Source organism: Microcebus murinus, chromosome 2 (genome assembly GCF_040939455.1).
Source record: "Microcebus murinus isolate Inina chromosome 2, M.murinus_Inina_mat1.0, whole genome shotgun sequence".
Taxonomy (NCBI): domain Eukaryota; kingdom Metazoa; phylum Chordata; class Mammalia; order Primates; family Cheirogaleidae; genus Microcebus; species Microcebus murinus.
In genome coordinates, this window is record NC_134105.1 from 19,589,559 (window position 1) to 19,612,621 (window position 23,063).

General features: G+C 38.7%; 1 protein-coding gene across 17 annotated transcripts in view; it reads left to right on the top strand.

Moving 5' to 3' along the window:
- The window catches only part of PHACTR4 (phosphatase and actin regulator 4), a 105,308-nt gene that overhangs the window by 60,442 nt on the left and 21,803 nt on the right, over positions 1-23,063 (top strand). For 6 of the 17 annotated variants that reach the window (XM_012750640.2, XM_075995765.1, XM_012750639.2 and 3 more), the window contains 6 exons: positions 10,549-10,572; positions 11,450-11,623; positions 12,187-12,267; positions 17,257-17,421; positions 17,958-18,341; positions 21,709-22,306. In XM_012750640.2, coding sequence (XP_012606094.1) covers positions 10,549-10,572; positions 11,450-11,623; positions 12,187-12,267; positions 17,257-17,421; positions 17,958-18,341; positions 21,709-22,306 — 1,426 coding nt within the window. Of the gene's footprint in view, positions 1-10,548; positions 10,577-11,449; positions 11,624-12,186; positions 12,268-17,256; positions 17,422-17,957; positions 18,342-21,708; positions 22,307-23,063 lie in introns of all 17 variants that reach the window. The other 11 variants (XM_075995758.1, XM_075995750.1, XM_075995763.1 and 8 more) reach the window with 2 other exon arrangements.

A 23,063-nucleotide genomic window follows, 5' to 3' on the forward strand; every position in this document is an offset into this window, starting at 1 on the left:
ATATGGAACAACTAAAGTTAAAAAACTTGAATTAAGGCCGGGCGCTGTGGCTCACGCCTGTAATCCTAGCTCTTGGGAGGCCGAGGCGGGCGGATTGCTCAAGGTCAGGAGTTCAAAACCAGCCTGAGCAAGAGCGAGACCCCGTCTCTACTATAAATAGAAAGAAATTAATTGGCCAACTGATATATATATATAAAAATTAGCCGGGCATGGTGGCACATGCCTGTAGTCCCAGCTACTCGGGAGGCTGAGGCAGAAGGATCACTCAAGCCCAGGAGTTTGAGGTTGCTGTGAGCTAGGCTGACGCCACGGCACTCACTCTAGCCTGGACAACAAAGTGAGACTCTGTCTCCAAAAAAAAAAAAAACTTGAATTAAATGTTGACCAGGAAAAATCTGGTGGTTAAAGAAACTATTAGAACTCTGCATAATATATGATACAAAGAAACAAATCTATGAAATGTGAGGTGCTACAACTTGAATGAGGGAGTCAGTGGTTTAAATACCAGGGCCTGGTTTCAGGGTACTACTCAGATAGGAAACTCCAAACTGTAATTTGGTTAGTTATCTGCCTCTCCCATCCTCCTCCCACTCCAAGTAACACCAAGACTCCCAACTCTGTGACATGCTTTCCTAGAGGCTTATAGCTGCATGACTCAGAGAAAAAAGGTGTTTTCTTTAGAACACACAATCATAACACTATATCCAGCATCTTACACCCTGTTTTCTGGCAAACAAATGGAAACAAGGAAGGAATCTACCCTTTTTTGGCACTCATAGAAAACAGAGTGGGGCCATAAGCCCATTTAAAATTTCATAACTAGTTTAAACAGAAACAATGGGATATCCAAATGTGACTGCAAGCCTGTATTTCTTCTGTCAAATAGGAAATGGGACAGAGCTGGTCATAAACTCAGATGCTGAAAACAAAGATTGATGTGCAAATTTGCTCATGAATGGTTTCAAGCTCAATTTTCTCAGCCCTTTATTTATAAGAATAGAACAGGCCGGGCGCTGTGGCTCACGCCTGTAATCCTAGCTCTCTGGGAGGCCGAGGCGGGTGGATCGTTGGAGCTCAGAAGTTCAAGACCAGCCTGAGCAAGAGCCGAGACCCTGTCTCTACTAAAAATAAAAAAAAAAAAAAAAAGAATAGAACAAATTTGAGGTATAATTATATCATTTTAAAAAAGTGATTTCTAGGTACTTGAATATACTTTTTGTTCTATTATATATTCATCTGTCTCTTCTGTTTTAGTTTTTAAGGGATACAATTGAATGTTCTTTCTGTCAAACAAAAATTCATAGTAAGAAGATTAAACTATTGTAGCATTTTTTGTTTGTTTGTTTGTTTTTTGTTTTTTTTGAGACAGAGTATTACTCTATTGCTCGGACTAGAGTGTCATGGCGTCAGCCTAGCTCACAGCAACCTCAAACTCCTGGGCTCAAGCGATCCTTCTGTTTCAGCCTCCCGAATAGCTGGGACTACAGGCATGCGCCACCATGCCTGGCTAATTTTTTCTATATATTTTTAGTTGGCCAATTAATTTCTTTCTATTTTTAGTAGAGATGGGATCTCGCTCTTGCTCAGGCTGGTTTCAAACTCCTGACCTTGAGCAATCCACTGTGCCCAGCCCATGTAGCGTTTTTTAAGAGATGAGGTCTCACTATGTTGTCCAGGCTGGAGTGCAGTGACTATCCACAGGTGTGATCACAGTACTCTACACCTCAGCCTCCTGAGTAGCTTGGGACTGTAGGCGCACACCACTGCATCTGGCATATTGTAGCAACTTTACTAAATCTCAGAATGCTGCTGAGATTAATGGCTTAATTAGATCTAGTTGGCTACTACTATCAAGGATTTATGTATTTTTTAAAGCTCTTCAGTCTATAGCTAAAATGCTTCCACTTGGTATGTTTAGATCTTTTAAAATTTGGTTTCTAGCTCCGTTAGCATAAGACTGTACTCATGGCAAACCAGGAGAATGTACTTAAAACAACATTTAAAATCCAGATTACAATTGACCCTTTGAGAAGCACAGGTATGAACTGCATGGGTCCACTTATATGTGGGTTGTTTTTTTTTTCCAATAAATACATTGGAAAATTTTTTGGAGATTTACAACAATTTGAAAAATCTTGCAGACAAACCACATAGCCTAGAAATATCAAGAAAAATTAAGAAAAAGTTAGTTATATCATGAATACACAAAGTATATGTAGATACTAGTCTGTTTTATCATTTATTATCATAAAATATGCAAAAATCTATTATAAGTTAAAATTTTTTCAAAGCCATGCACACAAACACTTGCAGACTGTGCATGGCAACTTTTTGCAATCAAGAGAAATGTAAACAAACATGAAGATCCGGTATTGCACAGAACTGCACAAAATTAACTGTGGTACATACTACTGAAATTTCTTTGCTACCTCCTATTGCTATTGCACTGAGCTCAAGTGTTGGAAATATCCAAATATCTGCTTAAAACGCCATGTGATGCTAATCATCTCCACGTGAGCAGTTCTTCATTCCAGTAAACTGCGTATCATAGTAAAAAGTGATCTCATGGTTCTCTCATGGTTCACATATTTTTCATTGTGTTTAGTACAATACTGTAAACTTTGAATCACACTATGGGACCCATACAACATGACACTGGTGATGCTGGAAGTGCTCTCAAGCAGAGAAAAGTCATGACATTATAAGAAAAAGTTGAATTGTCTGACATGTACCATAGATTGAGGTCTGCAGCTTAGTTGCCCACCATTTTAGACAGAGAATTCATCTTTAACAGATGACATAAACTTACAGTATCAATAAATACAGTACTATAAATGTACTTTCTCTTCCTTATGATTTTCTTAACAACCTTTTCTCTACTTTATTATCAGAATGCAGTGTATAATACAGATGACATACAAAATTGTTAATAGACTGCTTATGTTATTGAGAAGGCTTCCAGTCAAAAGTAGGCTATTATTAATAGTAGATAGTTTTGTTGTTTGTAGAAACGGGGTCTCAATATATTGCCCTGATGGTCTTGAACTCCTGGGCCCAGTCTTTTCACCTCAGCCTCCCAAATTGTTAGGATTACAGGCATGAACACCATGCCCAGCCAGTAAAGTTTTTTGGGAGTCAAGAGTTATACATGGGTTTTCGACTGCAAGGGGGTCAGTGCCTCTAGCCTCTGAGTTTTATATGAACCTAATGTTTGGGAAGAATTGTTTTCTTTTGTGTATTTATGTACATCCTGGACTTCATTTATTAACAGTCATGGTTTGAAAGCTTCCACTTTTCATGTAAAAAGTAAAACCAATTTGGCTTTTTAAAACCTCTAATTATAAAGGCTATACATGTTCATTGTAAAAATAAAAGTAGGATGTTATAAAGAAGAAACGCAGATTTCCCATAATCCTACCACTAAAAGATATTTCTATTAACATTTTGGTTTAGTTCCTTCCATTCTTCTTTTTAATATATTTTATCATAGTTTAGGTAATGTGATATATATATATATAATTTAGGTATAAATGTATATTTCCTTTTAACCTAGGATTATTAAATACTCTAAAAACTTAGGGGTTTTTATTTTGTTTTTTGTTTTTTTGAGAAAGAGTCTCGCTTTGTTGCCCAGGCTAGAGTGAGTGCCATGGCGTCAGCCTAACTCACAGCAACCTCAAACTCCTGGGCTCAAGCAATCCTGCTGCCTCAGCCTCCCAAGTGGCTGGGACTACAGGCATGTGCCACCATGCCCGGCCAATTTTTTTTCTATATATACATACATATATATATTAGTTGACCAATTAATTTCTTTCTATTTATAGTAGAGACGGGGTCTCGCTCTTGCTCAGGCTGGTTTCGAACTCCTGACCTCAAGCAATCCACCCGCCTCAGCCTCCCAGAGTGCTAGGATTACAGGCGTGAGCCACCGTGCCCAGCCAAAAAACTTAGTTTTAATGGTTGTAAAATACTATTTTATGTAAATTTTTCAGTTTATTTCTTATATCTATTGTTATACATTTAAGTCATTTCCAATTATTTACTATCCTAAATAACACTATCAGATATAATATCTTTGAGCTTTCTAGATTTTTGTACATATTATGAGAACTTAGGCTTCTATTAGAGAAAATGGACTTATAAAATTTATAAAAAGTTGGAATTAAAATTTTTAAAAATATGTGTATTGCCATGGCCACTATTCTAGTTATAAATAATAGCTAGTTAGATAATAAAAGAATATATAGAGCAAGAACGAGACCTCATCTCTACTATAAATAGAAAGAAATTAGGCCAGACGAGGTGGCTCACGCCTGTAATCCTAGCACTCTGGGAGGCCGAGGTGGGCGGATTGCTCAAGGTCAGGAGTTCAAACCAGCCTAAGCAAGACCCCGTCTCTACTAAAAATAGAAATAAATTAATTGGACAACTAAAAATATATATACAAAAAATTAGCCGGGCGTGGTGGCACATGCCTGTAGTCCCAGCTACCTGGGAGGCTGAAACAGGAGGATCGCCTGAGCCCAGGAGTTTGAGGTTGCTGTGAGCTAGGCTGTTGCCATGGCACTCACTCTAGCCTGGGCAACAAAGTGAGACTCTGTCTTAAAAAAAAAACAAAAAGAAAAAGAAATTAGCCAAACAACTAAAAAGAAAAAGAAAAAGAATTAGCTGGGCACGGTGGCGGTGCCTGTAGTCACAGCTACCTGGGAGGCTGAGGCAGAAGGATCGCTTGAGCCCAAGACTTTGAGGTTGCTGTGAGCTAGGCTGATGCCATGGCACTCTAGCCCAGGCAACAGAGTAAGACTCTGTCTCAAAAAAATATATATATATATATATGTATATATATATATATATAATGCCCAAATGGAATTTGATAATGGGAAACCAATTTCTATTTCATGGACACCTCAAAGTTGTAAGCCTGCTTGCTGAGTAGATCTTTCTCATGTGTTTTACCATTAGTCTTCTACTTTCGGTCTTCTGCCAACTTCGCATCTTGAAAATACTCTTGGCCTTCGGTAGAGGAGGCTTGACTGGCTGCTTCCCCATTGTCATTTAATTACTTAAAGACCTTACTCTTCCTATGTAGGACATTAGATGGAATCAAGTTTGTGATCTCCCTCCAGTGTCATCATAATGAATTTTGGGAGAAAAGGGAAGATTATTTTCCTTTTTCTCTTTTCACTAGAAATAAATAATCTGTGTCCAAATCTTTTATAAACTTCTTTTTCTGATCTCTTTCAAACCCTCCCTGGATTTAGGATTTATTTCTTTCAGTAGGCACCTAGGCAAAGAGTGGGTGGGACTTTACCAGCACTTAATTTTAATTAGTTACAGGTGTTGCTCTTGAATGAGTAAAAGTTGAGTTTCCAGACTAGTCTCACCAGAAGTGCCTAAGAGAATGCATAGAGTCCTGTCTCTCTCTCCTACATATCTTATCAGCAGCATGAAGAATCTGTCTTAACTTGAAGCAAGATCTAAAAATGTTCCACAGCAGTCAGTGAAGAAAGACTCCAAATACAGGCTATGACTTATAAATAAAAAATACAAATCAGTAATCTGATATAAAAATAATGTATAATAATGATCTGAGTCACTGCTATATCCAACGTAAGTATAAATTAATTCCCTCTACTAAGAGAAGTGAACAGAAGATTTATAAAATACTTAATGAAATTTCAAGTAATTATAAGTAGGTGACAAATTAGTTTATAAAGATACTTTAATAAGAAATCTTTTAATAAGAAAAGGTACAAAGACAATTTGTACCATTTTTAAATTTTGACATGGAACACTATTTGAGATGAATACTGTTAGATTGTATAAGGCTAGGCGTGTTGGTGCGTGTCTGTAGCTCAGCTACTCTGGAGGCTGATGCAAGATTGCTTGAACCTAGGAGTTTGAGGCTAGACCAAGCAACATAGCAAAGTCCCATCTCTAAAACAAAACAAAACAAAAATTATATAAAAGAGAGATTAACATCAACCATCTAGATTGTTGTGAGAATTAAATTAGATAATATGCCAGCTTTATAAATTATATTCTAAAAACCTTTGTTAATGAATAAAACCAGATGTTGGAAAGACTTGTAAGATTCAGTTTAATCTTTGTTCTAAAGTTACCATGGTGGAAAGGATCACAGACTTTGAAGTAAGGGAGATTTGGTTTTAAATCACAGCTCTGTCACTCATGCTGTGTAGGCAAATAGGAAGCAGCTGAACTAAAACATACAAAGAAAAGCAGTTGGGGTGGGAGGACAATGAAATAGCACTTATGAAGTGCTAAAGTTAAAACAAAAAACCAACTTCCAACTGAAAATACCATACCCAGTGAAAATATTCTTCAAAAATGAGGAAATAAAATTATCCTAGATGGAAGCACAGAATTGTAAGAAGAAATGAAGGGTACCTGAAAAATATAGGTAGGAAATATGAAAGAATATGGTTTGTTAAACATTAGTATTGGCTGGGCGCAGTGGCTCACACCTGTAATCCTAGCACTCTGGGAGGCCGAGGCAGGCAGATTGCTCGAGGTCAGGAGTTCGAAACCAGCCTGAGTGAGAGTGAGACCCTGTCTCTACTATAAATAGAAAGAAATTAATTGTCCAACTAATATATAGAGAAAAAATTAGCTGGGCATGGTGGCGCTTGCCTGTAGTCCCAGCTACTCGGGAGGCTGAGGCAGCAGGATTGCTTGCGCCAGGAGTTTGAGGTTGCTGTGAGCTAGGCTGACGCCATGGCACTCACTCTAGCCTGGGCAACAAAGTGAGACTATGTCTCAAAAAAAAAAAAAAAATTTAATATTTTCTGTGATTTACTGTTACACGAATGTAAAAGTGAAATATATGAAAACATAACAGACGATAGTGTTAAAATGTTGTAAGATTCTTGCATCGTTCAAAAAGCAGTAAAAGTGCTAACTTAACATAGTTTGTAATATGTAGAGAACGTACAAAACAAATGAAACAAATAGAAAATAAATAGCAAAATGGTAGATTTAAATTCAATTATGCCAGTGAAAACATTAAATATAAATGGACTAAATACTCCAATTAAAAGATAATTGTCAGTCCAGGCATAGTGGCTCATTTCTGTAGTCCCAGCACTTTGGGAGGTTGAGTTAGGAGGATTGCTTGAGCCTAGGAGTTCAAAACCAGCCTGGGCAACATAGCAAGACCCTGACTCTACAAAAACCAAAAATGAATCAGCCAGAAGTGGTGGCTTGTACCTGTAGTCCTAGCTACTTGGGAGACTGCGGTGGGAAGATTGCTTGAGTCCAAAAGTTGGAAGTTGCAGTGACCTATGATTACTCCACTGTACTTCAGCCTGGGTGATAGACCAGGTAAGACCCTGTCTCTTTAAAAAAAAAAAAAATATATATATATATATATATATATATATATATATCAAACTACATAGAAACACAAAATCAAGGCAGAAGTGTTTCTAGAATAACAGAGAATTTCCTAATGATAAGTGTCTATTCAACACGAAGATATAACTCTAAATTTGTATATACCTAATAACATAGCTTCAAAGTGTACAAAGCAAAAATCAATAGAACTAAAAAGAAAGAGACATTCACTTTCATAATTAGAGATGTTAGCATACTTCTTTCAGTAACTGATAGAACAAGCAGACAACAAACCAGAAGGGATGTTAATGATTTGTGTATGATTAACCAGCTTGACCTAATTGTCATATTTACAACACAGCACCCAACAACTGCACAATACACGTCTTTCCATGTACACATGGAACAAAATATGTTAAAAATTTGGAAAGAAGTAACTATAAACTTTTTGTTGTTTTTAAAAATTTAAACCATATTTGAGACCAGGAAACACAGGGAAGACCCTCATAATTCCTCTGTAGGAAATATCTTGCTGAGTAGGAAACACTGGAATAATAATTTTCTAGTTTATTTTTCTCTAACAGAGAAACAGGTTACAGCCAGAGAATGTCCTCCTCTGCCTCCTTTAATACATGAGATTCCCAGATAGTGATCTGGGATTGGGTTTAACAAATGTGACTAGCCATAAGAATCACCTGGAGAGATTTTTAAAAACAGATTCCAAGTCCCACCTTCTGGAGATTCTATATTTTTTAAAGGCTGATTCTAAGTATTTAGACAGATTTGGGAGCCACTGAAATAATGTTCTGTTTGTACTAGAGAATAGATAGTGGAGAACAGGAGGATATAAGACTATGAAGGGTTGGGTGTGGCTAAACTCCCTTGAGACAAGAAGCATATCCACATTTGCATAGAAAAGCAAAGAAAAAAACTGCTGCTCTCTTTGCTTTTTTTTTTTTTGAGACAGAGTCTCGCTTTGTTGTCCAGGCTAGAGTGAGTGCCGTGGCGTCAGCCTGGCTCACAGCAACCTCAAACTCCTGGGCTCCAGCGATCCTTCTGCCTCAGCCTCCCAAGTAGCTGGGACTACAGGCATGCGCCACCATGCCCGGCTAATTTTTTATATACATATCAGTTGGCCAATTAATTTCTTTCTATTTATAGTAGAGACGGGGTCTCGCTCTTGCTCAGGCTGGTTTTGAACTCCTGACCTTGAGCAATCCGCCCGCCTCGGCCTCCCAGAGAGCTAGGATTACAGGCGTGAGCCACCGCGCCCGGCCTCTCTTTGCTTTTTATATTCAGTGACTTTTTTACCTAGAGAAAAAGGAGGGCTATTCTTAGCAATAGATGTGAATTCAAACACATTCATGTATTAATACATATTTCACTTTTTAATCAAATCAAATTTGTTTTGACTGCATGTGCTGGCAGACATAGTATGTTTGAAAGGATATCATGATTTCGTTGTCGTTTTGAATCTATAAGAGGAAGGTGACATAGAAATATAAAGAAGAATTATTATTAATAAAAGGGGTGAAATAAGTTCTACTTTAGAAAGGTATCCTAGAAGATAGTGGAAGCAAGCTAGATTGTCTATGCTAGTGGTCCTTTGTTGTACTTGGGGAATTGGTTCCAGGAAAAGTTGCCCCTCCGTATACTTGGATTTCATATGTAGAGAATACTGTATTTTCAGTCTGCTTTTGATTGAAAAAAAACCTGCATGTAAGTGGACCCGAGCAGTTCAAACTTGAGTTGTTCAAGGTTCAACTATATTTCATTTAAGGACTTTACAGATAGGCCCTTCTCTGTGAATAGGTTACTAAATGTGTTTCTAGAGCTTTTTGGCCATTTTTCTTTGTAAAAGTAATAATAGCACTAATAACCTCTTCTTCGTAGTGTTAGTCTATTTTTTTTTAATTTAGATATATTTTCCCTATTACTTATAACCAAATAGGCATTTTCCCATGTGTCTTTTGGAACACTCAGTGTGTGGGTTAGCAGGAGATTTAAAATTTCAGTCCCTCCTAGCCTTTCCCAAGGCTATTTTGAGATTGAACAGTTAGTTTGTTACTTAGTTCCATTTCTGAGGTTGCCTTGGTCTTTAAAAGCCTTATCATTAATTAACACGTGTTAAATATTATATTATGTATGCTCTGAAATGTCTTCAGTTCTTATTGACATTCCATAATTAGGAGAATACTGTCTTAATTAAAGCACTAAGTCTTAAAAAGCAGGCTGGGCATGGTGACTCATGCCTGTACTCCCAGCGCTTTGAGAGCTTGAGGCAAGAAGTTAGCTTGAGGCCAGGAGTTTAAGACCAGCCTGGGAAACATGGTGAGACTCCATCTCTACAAAAAACTTTTTAAAAAATTAGTTGGGTGTGGTGGCTGTCACTGTAGTCCCAGTGACTCTGGAGGCTGAGGCAGGAGGACTTTAGCTCAGGAGTTAGAGGCTGCAGTGAACTGAAATCACATTACTGCACTCCAGCCTGAGCAACAGAATGAGACCCTATCTAGAAAAGAAAAAAAAAATACCATGTGTTCACCCTAGTGCCACTCATGGGGTCCATCTCAAGATACCATTGAGGACAAATTATTATGTCAGAAGTTCTTCTAATGTCTCTGGCAACTAAATTTTGAAATATATGGTCTAGTGTTATAATCAGATTCTAGTACATTTCATGTAAAGAATTAAATTAGTTGAGACCCCGAATGCCCTGAAGTCATGCACCTAGGAAGAAAAGAATTACTGTCCTCTGTCATCTCAATCTGTTGCACGTTGGTAACGAGGATCCTATTTTGCCTAAATCTGGGCACAGCAAACTAATTCATCAACAGTCATTGCTGCATTAAATTATGACTGTGTAAATCAGATGCATATCTATGGACTTCCGTAGACTTCTATCAACTAAAAAAAGATTGAATTTGGAAATTGTTTTTTTCTTAATTTAATGCTTGTGGATTGTATATTTTCTTTTACTAAAATAAATCTACTTTATTAAAAGAGGAAAGTGATTTTTTTTTGTGCATATTATACCCTGTTTACCCCCCTCCAAAAGTGTCGTTTGCTTCACATATGAAATTGTTTACATTAAACATATTAATTTATCACATGCTGTTCCTTGATGTATTTCTGTAGAGGTTCCACTTTAATTCCAGGATGGTTATTCCACATGACTCTTTTTTTCTTCCCCTCTAGACTTCTCCAGAGAACCCTGGGACAGTAGGTGGAGTGCAAAGCTGTATTGTGTTGCCTTCCTGCTTTTTATGTTGCCTTCCTGCCTTTTTTTTTTTTTTTTTTAATTCTTGGCCCCGCCTTGGCTGTTCCTTTCTCTGCCATTAAAGCTAACTAACTAAACCCTGCATGTGTGGTCATTATGAGGGGCTCATGGCCTTTCATTTCCATCCTGCACATGTAGCATGTCAGTTATGTTTCATGTCAAATCTTAAATATCAGGATTGTCCCTAAAGCAATACTGTGATAGACATACTGGAATCTCACCTCTAGTTTCCAAAAAATGTCCCTCCATTTTAATGCTACTTCTTTCTAATGTCCCACCCCCTACCTCATGCACCTTCCAGTGCTCCAAAATTAACTGGGGTCCCTTTGTGAAGGGGGAAAACTGTGTAATAGTTACAAGTAAGGTGTTAACACTTAATGTGTTACCCCTCCCTGAACTATTTATGTCCTGTAAAGGGCAGGGAGAGGGCAATGTAACAGAGAATAATGAATCACTCACTAATGACTAATGGTGGAATTCCCTGCTTCAGTGAGGCAAGATCTCATACATACTGAGAAGACATCCACATTTTGTATATGTGTGCCTTTAAAAAATTTGAGCTAGCTCTGATCATTTTACCAAATTTTGTCCTAAAATGATGTCAGCTTGGTTTGGTTCCTTTTCCTCCTAAGTAATTTATCTGTTATGGATTTTGATGTTTGGTGTTCTTGTGATGTCAAGGAGTCTGTCTGCATGATTGTTTATCATTGCTGTGATCCTTTCCAACTACCACAGGAAGAGAGGGGAAGGGACATTTTTGAGATTGTGCTGAAATCATAAATTGGCTGTTCTCTTCCCTCTCTTCTCTCCATGCAACAGAAGAAACAGACCAGCCCACTGCAGACCCAGGCATGGTCATGGACAGTGTGGAAGCAGGAGACACAACACCTCCCACCAAAAGAAAGAGCAAGTTCTCTGGCTTTGGCAAGATCTTCAAGCCTTGGAAATGGAGGAAAAAAAAAAGTAGTGATAAATTCAAAGAGACTTCAGAAGGTGAGCTACTAAGCTTTAAATATGTGTTGTAAGTTAGAGTTCTCTATTTTAGAATTATCTAACTTTTTATTCTCTTCCAAAGCTTCCATAACCGTCTATTTGAAGACAGAATTTAAAATCTTTCAGAATTAAACAACCAAGTGGTCATTCACTAAACCTTATATTCTATAGTCCCAATCTCAGGTTTGTATTTTGATGGGATTAAAGAATCTATTGAGTGGCAAATGCAGTTCTTGAACAGTAGCAAGTAAATCTAATAAGATGCTTCTTTTTTCCTACTCTGCCCACTTCCCATCAACACAAAGTTCATCCATGTCTATTATTGAGATTTCATTTAAGCTACAGTTATGTAAGGCTAGTTTTTTAGAGTGATGTTTTCCTAATAGCACAGGTTATGGAAGAAATACACATTTTTTAATTTGAAGTTAGTTCCCCTGTTTTTCTCTTTCCTAAGAATAGAAATCTGAACCACTTTATTCTTTTACTATAGACTTAGAATTATAAAAGTAATGTTAACTTTCAACTGCCACATTTCTGAGTGCTGTTTTCCAATTTAATATTAGTTTTAGAGCGAAAAATATCTATGCGAAAACCAAGAGAAGAACTGGTTAAAAGAGGGGTTCTGTTGGAAGACCCTGAGCAGGGTGAGTTTACAAATGAATAGCATATGCCTGTGTCTGTACACTTGGTCTTTGATTGGGTCTGACCAGGGATTGGAATATTCTTTCTTTCTTTTGTTATTGCTGTTGTTAAGGCGGCGGAGGGAGGGGAGGCTTTAAAAATAATATTCACCCTTCCTTCCAAGTGTCTGGCTGTGGTCTTTAACTGTAAAATTGAGCAGTTGGTAAAGGATCCTTGGGACAGATAATCCTTGTGTCTCTTTACATCCTCAACATTGTGCCAGCTGCAGTACATAATTTCCCTTTTTTGACCAACTTTGTCTCCATGACTATATCACACTGTCCTACTCTTTTGATTATTTGTCACAAAGATCATGTTTTGATATTTTAATACTCATTGCTAGTTTAATAATGTCAGGTCTTTCTCCAAAGTGTGACTTTTATGAAGCAGGCTATTATAAATATAGAACTCTATTATATAGGTCGCATTTTATTTCTCTTCATATGAATTACATTGCGTGGGACAAAATCTGAAAGCCAAGTTTTAAAAATATACCATACCTTTTGGAGGATGGGGAGAGAATCAAACAGATGGAGTATTACTATATACTTTTTAGGTTTTAAACTGTGTGAATGTATTGTCAGTTCAAAAAATTAAATTATAGATATTGAAGATTTATTATCTCAACTGTATAAAAACTAACCAGAGAAAACAAGCTTTGAAGGAGCAATTAGAAAATGTTATTACCATTGATTACTTCTGGAGGTCAATATGGAAATATCGGGTGGGTTTTTTCCTTTTTTCCTGAATTTTCTACATGATTAGTTATGAGCATGTATAACTTTTATTTTTCATAACACTATTTGTTTTTTATATTAGGACACAAACTCCTCTAGGTATTTAGGTAGTTAAGTGCAATTATAAAGCCTCCATTGTGGCACCTCTTTGACTCTTGCTTTTGTTTTGGTTTTCCCCCTTTTCCACAGACACTGTGGTAACTTAGGCCCTTGCGTCAGGCCTTTGCTTTTTTGATATAGCCATTCCTCCCCACCCCATTCCTTGTCCTGTCTCTCATCTTTCTTGCTTACTGTTCACAAACCCAGTGTTTTACTTCTTTCTTGATTTTCACCATCATTCAATCTGTTGTCCTATGCTTCCTATTGATTCCTAATCCAAGTTGTTTTTAGTCTACAAGTTTAAAGCCTCAAAACTCCAGTTGAAAAAGGAGTTGCAGCTATTGGAAAAAGATACCAGTCTGCCAACCAGATAACTGACCTAAGCTTTATTCATTATCAGAAAACATAGGGAAAAAGGTGGTGGGCCTGGCCTATAAGATCTGTACTTTAGGCCAAAAGCAGTGTTTGAACCTTGACGTCCTTTTCATATTCAATGATCACTTTTGCCTTGATTATTGTTCTAACTTGACTATATTATAACATATTTAATAGGTTTTCTGATTTGAGGACAATAGTCAATGATTTTTTTTTTTGAGACAGAGCCTCACTTTGTTTCCCAGGCTAGAGTGAGTGCCGTGGCATCAGCCTAGCTCACAGCAACCTCAATCTCCTGGGCTCAAGCAATCCTGCTGCCTCAGCCTCCCAAGTAGCTGGGACTACAGGCATGCGCCACCATGCCCAGCTAATTTTTCTATATATATTAGTTGGCCAATTAATTTCTTTCTATTTTTAGTAGAGACGGGGTCTCGCTCTTGCTCAGGCTGGTTCAAACTCCTGACCTTGAGCAATCCGCCTGCCTCGGCCTCCCAGAGTGCTAGGATTACAGGCGTGAGCCACCGGGCCCAGCCTTTTTTTTTTTTTTTTGAGAGCCTCACTCTGTTGCCCCGGCTAGAGTGCCGCGGCGTCAGCCTAGCTCACAAAAACCTTAAACTCCTGGGCTCAAGCGATCCTTCTGCCTCAGCCTCCCAACTAGCTGGGACTACAGACATGCACCAGCATGCCTGGCTAATTTTTTCTATATATTTTTAGTTGGCCAATTAATTTGTTTCTATTTTTAGTATATATAGAAGCTTGCTGTTAGTCAGGCTGGTTTCAAACTCCTGACCTCAAGCGATCCGCCCACCTCAGCCTCTCAGAGTGCTAGGATTACAGGCGTGAGCCACCACACCGGCCAACAGTCAATGATGTTAAAGCCCAATAATACTGCTACATTATTAGCATTGCAAAAACTCTCTGCATTAAATATAAAAAATTATACTTCAAAGTAGACATTCCTATTAAGTAACTTAAGATAACTGATCATTTTTGCATGTTTCACTAGTATGTGCTAAGTAGAAACTGATTAACAAAAATGTGTTTTAAACTTTGACTATGTGGTTTTCACAAATATATGATTTTCACAAACTGTCACTATGATTTTCACCAATATGGTTTGTTGGCTTTAAAATTATTGCTCTGTAGTCTAGAAAATCCTGTTTTGTTAAAGATAGGCTATATTAGCATAAGCAGTAACTTACTACTTTTGTGTAGTTGTTGTCATCTTGCCCCCTCCCCTTTTTAAAAATTAAAAGTAGTTTAAGGCCAGACGCAGTGGCTCCCACCTATAATCCTAGCACTCTGGGAGGCTGAGGCGGGAGGTGTGGGGGGCTTTCACTCAAGGTTAGCAGTTTGAAACTTTGAAACCAGCCTGAGCAACAGCGAGACCCTGTCTCTACTAAAAATAGAAAGAAATTAATTGGCCAACTAAAAATATATAGAAAAAATTAGCCGGGCATGGTGGCGCATGCCTGTAGTCTCAGCTACTTGGGAGGCTAAGGCAGTAGGATTGCTTGAGCCCAGGAGTTTGAGGTTGCTGTGAGCTAGGCTGACACCACAGCACTCTAGCCCAGGCAACAGAGTGAGACTCTGTCTCAAAAAAAAAAGTTAAAAGTAGTTGAGGCCGGGCGCGGTGGCTCACGCCTGTAATCCTAGCACTCTGGGAGGCCGAGGTGGGCGGATTGCTCGAGGTCAGGAGTTCAAAACCAGCCTGAGCAAGAGTGAGACCCCATCTCTACTATAAATAGAAAGAAATTATTTGGCCAACTAATATATAGAGAAAATAATTAGCCGGGCATGGTGGCACATGCCTGTAGTCCCAGCTACTCGGGAGGCTGAGGCAGCAGGATTGCTTGAGCCCAGGAGTTTGAGGTTGCTGTGAGCTAGGCTGATGCCAAGGCACTCACTCTAGCCTGGGCAACAAAGCGAGACTCTGTCTCAAAAAAAAAGGTAGTTGAAAAATTACTTCAGCTTTAGAAGTACCTTTTTCGTTGCCTTGACTGTTCATTACTTTTAGCTCAAATTCCACTTCTTATTGGGGCTTCATAAAGAATCACACTGTCTAATCTCCTAGTAGGAGGTGGTGGGTCAGGATGAGAGGGGCTAGTCTATGAAAACTCAATGGACTAACTCAAGAGACACTAAAATGATAATACCCAAAGTGTCTCATTATGGAAAGCAAATGACATCATCTAGAGAGCAACTGGTTCCAATCTCCATGACATTCTATTAGAGACAGAGTTTTTAGTCTCTAACATCAATGTTTTCAGTTTTCTCTTCCAAAAAAGTTTAGGAAACCTCAGCAGTAGGTTTATAATTGCTTCATGAAGGAATCTCACCTGTGATTTTCATAGCAATAAGTGGTGACTACAGGTCATCCCAAAGCCTCCAGCCTAGTGATCATCCCTACAGTTTCATGTGTAGGAAATTATCATGTTACAAGTATATCGTGTTTACCTCTGATCTGTCCATCAACTGATGGATACCCCTTGCCTTCCACTCCTATTGCCCTTGGTCACCCTCTGCTGTTTTTCACCTATAGTCTAACAGTACTGTAGCTTATTATTGATTATCCTGTGCCAATCACTGCCCATCTATAATCCATCCTCACAGGTCTCAGAGCTAACCTTCTAAAAGATGGGTCATATCATGTCTCTCTACTACTTATAATTCTTTAGCTTCTTGTTTTGTTTTGTAGGATTCAGTGCAGGCTCCTTTATGTGGTATTTGGTGTCCTTCATAGACTGGCTTTTTCCTTAATAGACTATCTTCCATCATTGTGGTAGACTCCTACTCTTCCTTCAATGTTCATCTTATCAAACTGATCAGTGGGAATAAAAAAAAGAAAAATCCATGGAAAAACTGTCTTGAAAATAAATTTTAAAAAAACAAAAAAAAAATCGTCTTAAAGCCAACCACAATATTGTGTACCTGTGCACAGCTACTAGGAAGGCTAAGGTAGGAGGATCTTGAGCCCAAGAGTTCAAGGCCAGCCTGGACAACATAGTGAAACTCTGTCTGTCTGTCTGTCTGTCTGTCTGTCTGTCTCTCTCTCTCTCTCTCTCTCTTGCCAACATAGTGAAACCCTGTCTCTCTTTTTCTCTCTTTTATTTTTGAGACAGAGGCTTGGTCTGTTGCCCTGGGTACAATGCAGTAGCATCATCACAGCTCACTGCAACCTCACACTTCTGGGCTGAAGTGATCTTGAGCCTCAGACTTCTGAGTAGCTGGGACTACAGGTGTGCACCACCATGCCTGGCTAGTTTTTTGCTTTTGTTTTTTGTAGAGACAAATTCTCACTATGTTGCTCAGACTGGTCTTGAACTCCTGGCCTCAAACAACCTTCCTGCCTCAATCTCCCAAAGTGCTAGGATTACAGGTACAACCCACTGAGCCTGACCCAAGACCCTATCTCTGTTAAAAAAAAAAAAGAAAGAAAGAAAGAAAGAAAAAGATCTTGTTCAGATATTTTCTATGAAGTTTTCCCAGCCCCATTCCCACCCCAAGGAGAATGGTTTCTTCTACATTCCTACCACAATACTTCACCCATTGTAGCTCCTGACATTTAGCTCCTGACATTTAGCCATTACTACTATAGAATCCAGGTAATCTGAATCTCAATTATAAGCTAAAACAGGAAGAGAGGTGCAAGGGGATAAGAGATGTTGGAAATCACCAGCTCTTCTCCCTATCAGGTCATGCCAATTCCATCACTTTGCACTTTCCTCTTTTACCTTGCAGGTAGTGAGGATTCAGGAATGTCAAGCCACACCATGTTAAAGAATGGCCATACCACCCCCATCGGGAATGCCAGATCTTCTAGTCCAGTCCAAGTAGAGGAAGAACCTGTAAGAATAGCAAGTCTTAGGCAACCCATTGCAGAAGAAGACTCAAAAAAGCGACTAGGTAAGAAATTCAGGATTTTTTTAGTTTAAAAGCCATGAACCAATCATTCTCATTTACCTCAGGGGTTTGCAAGAGAACAGGGAGAAGTAAAATTGGGAGGGGATTATGTTCTCCTTTAGCAATTCCTTAACTAGCAACTTGAAGTAGAATTCCTCCCACCTCATTCTTGCATTCACAAAATATCTTAATTTGTGATTCTTAAGGAAGGAAGAGGATGTTAAATATCAGATACCTATAATATTTTTCCAAGCTACACATTCCTCTTCTTCCACTCAAGGAATTTGGATGTGCCTCTCCTTTAGTAGTCTGGCTCTTGTGTGAAGAATCACTACCATAATGAGCATCTCTTACTGAACTTCTTGTACTGACATTTCTTAAGTATGTTAAGGTTGGGAAACATTGAGAACTCTAGACTGTAAACTAATCTATAAATTAAATAATTGATGAAGTTAACTATAAATCCATAGACACATTAGCTTTTTCAGTCTCTCTTGTTACTATCTCTTCCCTTTTACATCACATATGTTATTACACAGGTTCAACCGGAAGCCAGCCTAATTCTGAAGCAGAGTCTGTTCCTGAGAATGTACCCAAACAGCCTTTGCTTCCTCCCAAAAGACCTTTGTCCTCTTCTCATGAAGCAAGCGAAGGGCAAGCAAAGGATAACACTTCCTCTGGCAGCACAGCAAGGTCCATCTTCACTACCACCACCACAGCACCTGCTGCCACCACTGCTGCCACAAGCCTAGCAAAGACTGTTACTTCCTCTGTCCCCACTTCCCCAGCACCCAGGACTCTGCCTGCTGCTCCTGCCAGCACTAACACTACTGCTACCCCGAGCCTCACTCATACAGTCCCTGCCAAGCAGCCTCCCATACCTCCCCCTAAACCAGCTCACAGAAATAGCAACCCTGTCATTGGTAAGTAAGTCTTTAGGCTTCTGGTGTTTTTTGTTTGGTTTGGTTTTGGATGGTTATTTTTTTGGATAGCTGGTACAATATTGATTTGGTCTCTTAGAGTTTTTCATATCTTGTCCCTTTGAATATCCTCAATATAAAGAAAAGTCTTGGGTTGGGAAAAATATATGAGAGAGAAGTCTTGAAATTGAGGAAGATGACAATAAATGGAAACATCACTAAAATTAGGTTTAGGTTTGAGGGGATTTATATCTATTTTTCCAAAACAGTGTTTCTAAAACACTATGTATATTTGAGGGATTGAATATGTAAAGACTATAACAGATTTGACCTGCTTGGAGTTATCTGTGGCACTTTCTGAAAAAATAAAAATAATGCCACAGCTTTCAAGGGACAAGGCAAACTTTTCAAATGAAAAGTTGGGTTTAAAAAGGAAAAAACCCTACTTAAAACTACTAATGCCTTCCATAAGCATAAACTAGTTTAGTAGATAAAAGATGCCTTTGTAGATGCCAGTGTTACTTGTGATTCAGTGTCTGACATCATATCTTCATGGATAACTGCAGAAGGTATTACTTAAATTATTCTGATTATGTTTAACTTGGGAGAGTTAAGAATGCTACTCTTATATTAAAATGAGAGGTGGTAGAGAAAGCAGGGAAGGTAATCAGTAAATTTTTATGGGTTTAGTAAATTTTTTGCATCTACCCAAAGTTCTATTTAGGTCTGTTTTCTTTATATAAGTGCATACCTTAGAGGAATTTTCAAGAAAGTTACAGAAAGAGGAAAGGCTCATGAGTGCTTCAAAGCTAATGAAAATGTAGTTTTTCAGAAAAAATGATACTAAACTTATACTGCTTAAAGTTCTTATTAATGATTGAATGGATGAATAAAAAGTATACTCATTAAATAATATTACCAAGTTGGGTGGAGTGACTAGAACCTTGAAAAACAGGTTTAGAATATATTGTAAGTTATGACAGGTTAGAGTAGCTTGATAAAAACAGGATGAAGATGATTATTATCAACACCTTGGATGCATAGTGTTATGTTGACTTATCTCTGAGGAACTTGAGCTTTCACTTACTTATTTTCATAACTACCTTGTGCTGTAGGAAACTGATTTTATCTATTATATAGACAGGGCAATTAGAACATGATATTGTGACTCATTCAAGGTTGTAGTTAGTAAGAGATAGAAACTGAACATAGGCTTTTCAACTCTCAGGTCCAAACCTCTGTTCTTTATAATGGTGTTCTCATTAGGATCACCTAGAAGACTTGTAAGTGTTCCATATATTTGTTAATAAAACACAGATTGCTGGGCCTTGTCCCTTGAGTTTAATAAGTCTGTTATGAGCTTGAGAATTTGCATTTCTAATAGGTTGTCAAATCTAATCTAATAGATATTTGCATATCTAATAGGTGATACTGATGCTGCTAGTCCAGGGACCATACATTGAGAGCCACTGCCATAGACCAGTGGTACTCCATCCTTTTCAGGTTAAGGCAACATATAAAATGATAATATGCGTACAGTATCGTGGGCTAAACTGCTACCCGAGATGAGTAGCCCAAAATAATAGGCCTTGCGACTGAAGAATGAATATCAGTCCATGAGGGGTCCTCAGCAGGAGAAAAATAGGACAGTTCACAGAGCTTTTGTTAAAGTTAAATAGATTTGATTTAAGGGACTATTTCTTACTCTGAAATTATGACCTTCCTAATTCTTTGGTGTTAAAATGCCATTCTTTCAGAAAAATATTATGGCCATAAATGGTTTACTTAATATCAAGCCTTATTTGGAAATCTTTAAAAAAAAAATGACAACCTTAAAAGAAAGAAAGAAAGAAAAAAAACAGCCTGAGATTGGTCAAGAGTTTTTTTTGTTTTTTTTTTTGCATTGGTCCTTGAAATCCAATAGTTTGAAAACCACTGCTTTATAAGTACTATTATCTTCTTTCTTTTTTTTCTCTTTTTTTTAAAAATGACTGTCTTCTAATAGGCATAACAGGGGGTATTAGGACTAAGGAAGGACAATAACTGAACAAGTTAAAGGGAATTTATAACCCATCCCAGGAATTCTGGCATCTTTCTCACAGAAATACAGCCAGATGCTATCGTCAGGTCATATGTACCAGAATTTACTTCCTTGACATCTTGAGACATATGCCTTCCTTAAATTACTGGAAGTAATTTACTTTATTAATTAAAAAAAAAATACTCAAATATGGTCTTGTTAAGGATGTGTTGTTGTAGATGGAATGGGTAACTGATAGTTTTAGAGAAGAAGCAAATATTCACTCTATCCAAAAATATCTCTTTCATTGATCCTAAAATTCACATTTTAAAAATCTTTTTTTGTGGGCCGGGCGCGGTGGCTCACGCCTGTAATCCTAGCACTCTGGGAGGCCAAGGCGGGCGGATTGCTCTAGATCAGGAGTTCGAAACCAGCCTGAAATTGGCCAACTAATATATATAGAAAAAAAAAATTAGCCGGGCATGGTGGCTCGTGCCTGTAGTCCCAGCTACTTGGGAAGCTGAGGCAGTAGGATTGCTTGAGCCCAGGAGTTTGAGGTTGCTGTGAGCTAGACTGACACCACGGCACTCACTCTAGCCTGGGCAACAGAGTGAGAGTCTGTCTCAAAAAAAAAAAATCTTTTTTTGTGTGTATGCAGTGTTTTCCTAGAATATCCTTTTAAAATTTTTCTTATGATGACTAACATTGAAACATTAAGGCCGGGCGTGGTGGCTCATGCCTGTAGTCCCAGCTACTAGGGAGGCTGAGGCAGGAGGATTGCTTGAGCCCAGGAGTTTGAGGTTGCTGTGAGCTAGGCTGATGCCACAGCATTCTAGCCCAGGCAACAGAGTGAGACTGTCTCAAAAAAAAAAAAAAAAAAAAAAAAAAAGAAAGAAAGAAAAACAATAGAATAATTATCTGAGTATGGTGGTTCGGGCATATAGTCCCAGCTACTTTGGAGGCTGAGGCAGCAGGATTGCTTGAGCCCAGGAGTTTGAGGTTGCTGTGAGCTAGGCTGATACCATGGCACTCTAGCCCAGGCAACGGAGTGAGACTCTGTCTCAAAAAAAACATAAAATGAAATAAAAAGTTATCATATTTGCTATCATAAAAATGAAGTAAGATACTCACCAGAGTCTTCCTACACCTCTATCCATTTATTAGGCCTTCTATTTAAATAAATATAAATTTTGTTTTAGGATGAGATATGTAAGGAGTAACAAAGCCATGAAATTATATAATTTGCTTGAAAGATTAAATTTAAGCTCAGCTCTAATTCTAGGCCCTGGGCTGGTCCCTTAAGACGTTGTAAAGCCATGTTAAATTGACGTGTTACTCTCTCTTTTCCAGCTGAACTGTCCCAAGCAATAAACAGTGGTACATTGTTATCAAAACCATCCCCACCCTTACCACCTAAGAGAGGCATTCCATCAACCTTGGTACCCACCTTGGAGGCTGCTGCTACCATCACCACAAAAACACCAAGTGATCAAAGAGAGAAGAGCATGTACTCTGTAGGCTCTGAACCGCTGATGGTGATCCCACCTCCCTCTCCGTCCCCCCCACTGCCTACTCATATACCTCCAGAACCTCCACGTTCCCCTCCATTCCCTGCTAAGACTTTTCCAATTGTGCCAGAAATTGAGTTTCCACCATCCTTAGATCTACCCCAGGAAGTTCCCCAGCAGGAAGATCAGAAAAAGGAAGTCCCCAAGAGGATATTGGACCAGAGCTTTGGGGAGCCCCATATACCTTCTAGACTGCCTCCACTCCCACTGCATATTCGAATCCAGCAGGCCCTGACCAGCCCACTTCCCATGACTCCTCCCTTGGAGGGCTCTCATAGAGCTCATTCCTTGCTCTTCGAGAACAGTGACAGCTTTTCTCAGGACAGCAGTACCCTGGGTCGGACCAGGTCACTTCCCATCACTATTGAAATGCTGAAAGTGTGAGTATCTTTAAAGCTTGCCTCTTGTTTCTCCTTCTTTACTGTAGGAATCGCTGCTTGGAAAAACTTACTTATGAAAAGAAAATGTGGGCTGGGCGCAGTGGCTCACACCTGTAATCTTAGCACTCTGGGAGGCCAAGGTGGGAGGATTGCTTGAGCTCAGGAGTTCGAGACCAGCCTGAGCAAAAGTGAGACCCCGTCTCTACTATAAATAGAAAGAAATTAGCCAAACAACTAGAAATACAAAAAATGAACCAGACATGGTGGCACATGCCTGTAGTCCCAGCTACCCAGGAGAATGAGGCAGGAGGATTGTTTGAGCCTAGGAGTTTGAGGTTGCTGTAAGTTAAGTTGATGCCATGGCACTCTAGCCCAGGCAAGAGAGCAAGGCTCTGTCTAAAAAAAAAAAAAAAAAAAAAAAGTGAATAAATTTAAAGTACAAAGTTCTTTACCAAAAGGGTAAGTCCTAGAATTTGGACTTTTTTTACCCTGCTGATTTCACTCTTCTTTTTTATTTTTATTTATTTATTTATTTTTTTTTTTTTGAGACAGAGTCTCGCTTTGTTGTCCAGGCTAGAGTGAGTGCCGTGGCTTCAGCCTAGCTCACAGCAACCTCAAACTCCTGGGCTCAAACAATCCTTCTGCCTCAGCCTCCCAAGTAGCTGGGACTACAGGCATGCGCCACCATGCCCGGCTAATCTTTTCTCTATATATTAGTTGGCCAATTAATTTCTTTCTATTTATAGTAGAGACGGGG